Raw genomic sequence first — 4,794 nt, forward strand, 5'->3', positions numbered from 1 at the left:
CTCATTAATAATTTGTAAGAGATATTTGTTTCTCATTAATTATGTGTTAGAGAATTTTATCATTCATTAATGCTATCAGGATCAGATGACTCTTCAATCCTTCCACTCCATCAAAACAACAGGTTTAGGGATTATAAATACTACATAAATCATCTAAGTAAATGATTCACTTTTTCTACTCTCCAAGAATCCATACCTTAATCATTAGAGAATTTATCATAAAAAACAAGAATAAACACTTTTGGTCAAGCTTTCATTCCAATTCCAAATCGTCATCTGCTTTGATATTTCTCTGGTGTCTTCTCAAAAGTTGTCAGTTTTGACAATAGGGATAGTTTCTGTCATCCTTTGTCCAACACTTAGAATTTAAAGTTTTTTCTTTTATTTATTACAATCATCATTTAAAGTTATTATCTTTATCATAGAAGAGTTCCTAAATTTCACTGAAAGAGACTGTTTTGCAAGTATTAGAATTTTTACTGTCAATTATGTACGTTCTAAGTTGTAAAAAAGGGAAAATTAAGATGAACATTTGATTAATCACTATCCAAATACTAAAGAATCTTGTTCCTCAGCATATCGAATTTTAGAACATTATCAAGTAATATAAGAGAAACTATATCCATCCACACCATCACATTTGATGAGACATTAAACAGATTCAATAGCAATATAATTAGTTAATTTTTCTTAATTTTAAAACCCAATATTAAATCTTTATATTTTTATATTTAATTGTGACTTAATCCTTTTCTTGTTTTCATGTGTTTCCTAAAAATATCCTTCATTTCTAGTGAAATTTCTCATATCATTTATTACAAATAAAATCAAAAGTAAATTTAAGAAAGACAATTTGGGTGTTTTAGAAAGAATTAATAATAGACTCTAGTCGGCCTAAAATTTTCAAAACAAAAGGGACTAATATACAAAATCATAAAAACACAGGAACTATAATTTAATAAGTTTCGAGGAACGTCTTAACAATGTTGAGGTTTCTTTATATGCATACCAATTTATTAATTCATTAATTTCATCACATACCCTTTTTCTATTTAGCTTAATGTTCCATTTACAATTAATGTGATTAATGTTCTTTCTCGCTCAGAATGGTATGTGTATAAAATGATAAAGCTTTCTTATACATGCTGTAATTTGAAAATATATATAGCACCAAAATATTTTAATATCAAAATATCTTGTACCCATTAATTAAAAAATTTCTACAAAAATGGTAAAAATTACATTTATACAATTTAAGTTCACATAAATCAAAAACTACATATATATGCAATTGGGTAGGAGTTTACAAGAATTTCTTCCAATATAGTAATGGAAAATTAAGAGTTTCGCTCTCGTGGGGATAAGACGCCACTCAATGACTTGATTGTAGATCGAGAAGTTAATTAAAAATTTGATTTTTTTTATAACAATATTGTTATTTAAAAAAAGAAAAGAAAAGAAAAGATTTCTTCACCTGGGCAGCGCCCAATCTAAGCTTGCAGGAAGCTAAACTGAGAGCAAAGAAGTAGAAAGAATCTTGGTCGTTGTTAATAAGAGCCTCCTGTGTGTGCGAGTGTGGGGGGCCCTCTCTTGTAAAAAGTATAAACGATAAAACTACTTACTACCCACTCCCATCATTTTGTGTTCTCTCATTCCACCCTGGCAATCCTCGTCACTGCCCTGTCCTCTTCTTCCCTCTCACTGGCTACCTCTTCGGCAGGTTTCCCACACGTGCTCCCTGTATTCACACGTGCAAACATCACCTCCATATACACAAAGATACTACTATTCCTATTCCTAACCTTTTTGTGGTGCAACGAATAAAAGTTGGAGAGAGAAGGTGAGGAAATATACAAGGAGAGAAAGAGAAAGACAAGGAGAGAGTGTTGTTGTTGTTGTGGTGTTATTAAACCATAGCATAATAATTAATAATTAACAATTTTCATTTTCTTGGTCTTGTATTTGTTGTTGTTGTTGTTGTAGTAGTAGTAATATTTTTGGGTAGCTTTGCACTCTCTTTCTCTAAGTTTCATATGTGAAATCTGACCTTCAAAGATCACTACTTTCTACTTCTATGAGCTATAATTTTTCTCTTTTGGCCTTTCTATCCTTCTTCAAGAATAAATCTTTCTTTTCTTGCACCGATGAGGATTAGAAACAGAAAGGTTCCTTTGCCTCTTTCATCCCTTTCCCCTATACCTCTCTCAGATCCCCAGTTTAGCCGGTCTCCGGTGGTGCAACTTCGATTACACAACAGCCCACATCAAAGTCTCCTTCAAGAACCTCAGAAGGATGAATACTTTGATCTTCACCTGCCTTCTGATCGCCTAAATCAACCGATCGGAGGTGGAAGCGAAGGTCATGATGATTGCTCCCATGGTGCTGGGCCACAAGAAGAGAAGAAGGTAAGCAGTACTGACTGTTAATTTGGTTAGTTAAAAGAAACAAAAAATCACTACAACCCTTTTATCCAAGTTTAATGGGGTGATTATACATGAGGGTGCACTTGGGTTCAATGTCACTTAAAGAGTCAATTTTGTTGGATCTACTTTTTTGTATGGCCAATTTGCACCCATCAAGGTTACATTATAATTTAGTACATCAATATTTCTTGAGATTTTGTTGTAGGTTTTGTTGGAAGAGGGAGATGGGATTAAAGGAGGAGAACCAAGAGAGAAGAGTAATGATACCAGGTAAGAAAGTGGTGAAAAAAAAGTTAAATCCATGTTCTTCTATTCTTTCATGAAATCTTGTAGTGAAAAAGGTGAAAAGAGGGAGACCTATGGATTAATTTTTTGGCTACGGAAAAGAAAATAAAAATACTGTAAGTGGAAATACTGTTTGCAAGTGTTTTTATATGAACTTGAACTTTGGCTAGCCACCATACCTTCTCCCATCTAATCTAGTCCATTTACCCTCTCCATTTTGGCTAACTAATACGCCCATGAGGTGCACGCTAGTATGGGTCCACGCTGCTGGTCCCCAAAATAGATACATATCTTCCTCTATTTAATTTGCACTCATTTTATTTACTGGTTTCTCCTTGTTTTTCTTATCGCTGTAAATTATGTGGATTTGGGTTTCTGGGTTTGGTTTATTTTTAGGAGGGGAAGTTTCTTGAGTGAAGGAGTACACGTTACAGTTCTTCAACAATCTAGTTCTTCCCATCAAGGTAAAGATTATATGTGTTCGAAAACCATTTCAAAAGTAGACAGAAAATTATTGTCAGTCTTTATGTTGTTGTATTTGGTTGCACTATAGGAGTTGGGAGATGGGGTGAGGGAGAGAAGGCATTTCCATTAAAGAAGAGAAGAGGGAGCTTTGAAAGGAGATCGGATGAAGAAACGATAGTGGATAGAAACAAGAAAATGAAAACCAAAATGAAGACAAAGATGAACAAGAAATGTGTGCAACAGAATGGTGATAATGAAGAAGATGAGAAGGAAACAAAAGAAGGTGCTGGTTCCAATATAAAAGCAAAGCCTAGGGGTGGTGCACTGTTGGAGGGATCACGGTGCAGTCGTGTTAATGGTAGAGGATGGAGGTGTTGTCAGCAAACCCTTGTGGGATACTCTCTTTGCGAGCATCATTTGGGCAAAGGAAGGCTAAGAAGTATGAATAGTGTTCGAAGCCGATCCATTGCCACTACTGTACCAAAGAAGGACGAGTCTGAGGAAGTATCGAGCCATTCATTACCGTCGCAGAAGAAAGAAGAGACTAAAGGGGCTTCTTTAGATGAGAAAGTTAGTGTTGCATATGATGAAGATGATAAGGAGAAGCCAATGGTGATCTCAAAGAGGAAGATGAAGCTTGGTGTGGTGAAAGCTCGATCAATGAGCAGCTTGTTGGGCCAAGCAAACAATGCAGTTGGAGTGGCTGAGAATAACGACTAGGGAAACTCTCTAGATGGTGTTGGGTGATCTGCGTAGCTAGTGCAAGCATAACAATTGTTCTTTTCTGTTTGAGAGTCTTAATGAAGAACGAAAGGAAGCTGGATAGATCCTTGATCAAGTGTTATCTTTCTCTTGAACTGCTTTATAATTAATCTTTTCTTTTCTTTTCTTTCCGTTTCTGAACTACTCTTAATGTTTTGCTTAATGCTTTTGTATTATGACTGGTGGGTTTGATATATGTTACTTATTAAGTGAATCATATGGATTTTACTTTCAGTTTAATTCAGATTTTTCTGGAAAAGTGTGTATTTTACTTGTGTACATTCACGGGGAGTTTTGTAGTGCAGTCAAAACGCCATTCTTACAATATTTGAAATTTGTTTTTTTATTTAAAATTATTTTTTATTATTTTAGTGATTATGAATCATTTTGATGTCTAATGTTAAAAGTAAATTTTTAAAATCTAATTTTTTTGGGTGCTTTAGACTTTGACTGTGCATGTGTTGACCAAGAAAACGTGATTGTGGAAACTATATATGACAAGAATTAATTGGTTGAGGCTTTCTTCATTAAATGGTGAAATTGCACTATTAAAAATAAAGAAGTTTCTTGGATTGATTTTGATTTTATTTGTTGTAAAGATGACATTTTGACAAGTTTGTTTGAAGATTTATTGAAAATCAACTGTTGACTACAAATATTTATAGATTTGCTTTCAGAAAACCCAGGTAGGCAAAAAAAAAAACACCTGATTTAATTAAAATATTTTTTTTATAATATAAAAGAAAGAAGAATAATAATTTGATAGTTTGATGGTGTCCGTAGCTAGCTTGAGCATGTAGGAAGACTTGGATTGATGAAATCCTCACCTTGCTAGACGTACGTAAATTGAGGATTTTAT

At 33.8% G+C, this 4,794-nt stretch overlaps 1 protein-coding gene across 1 annotated transcript; it reads left to right on the forward strand.

Annotated features, from left to right (window-relative positions):
• The first annotated feature begins 1,800 nt into the window (after positions 1-1,800).
• Positions 1,801-4,179, forward strand: LOC133676546 (uncharacterized). Its single transcript, XM_062098228.1, has 4 exons — positions 1,801-2,405; positions 2,629-2,693; positions 3,105-3,172; positions 3,262-4,179. Exons 1-4 carry the CDS (start codon positions 2,145-2,147, stop codon positions 3,891-3,893), a joined length of 1,026 nt encoding a protein of 341 aa, XP_061954212.1. The 5' UTR covers positions 1,801-2,144; the 3' UTR covers positions 3,894-4,179.
• Positions 4,180-4,794: the final 615 nt, after the last annotated feature.

The sequence above is a fragment of the Populus nigra genome, chromosome 17 (genome assembly GCF_951802175.1).
Source record: "Populus nigra chromosome 17, ddPopNigr1.1, whole genome shotgun sequence".
Taxonomy (NCBI): domain Eukaryota; kingdom Viridiplantae; phylum Streptophyta; class Magnoliopsida; order Malpighiales; family Salicaceae; genus Populus; species Populus nigra.

Coding starts and splice junctions, on each gene's coding strand:
- LOC133676546 (XM_062098228.1), top strand. CDS start 2,145: ATGAGGATTAGAAACAGAAAGGTTCCTTTGCCTCTTTCATCCCTTTCC. Junction 2,406..2,628: donor GGCCACAAGAAGAGAAGAAG/GTAAGCAGTACT, acceptor ATTTTGTTGTAG/GTTTTGTTGGAAGAGGGAGA. Junction 2,694..3,104: donor GAGAAGAGTAATGATACCAG/GTAAGAAAGTGG, acceptor GTTTATTTTTAG/GAGGGGAAGTTTCTTGAGTG.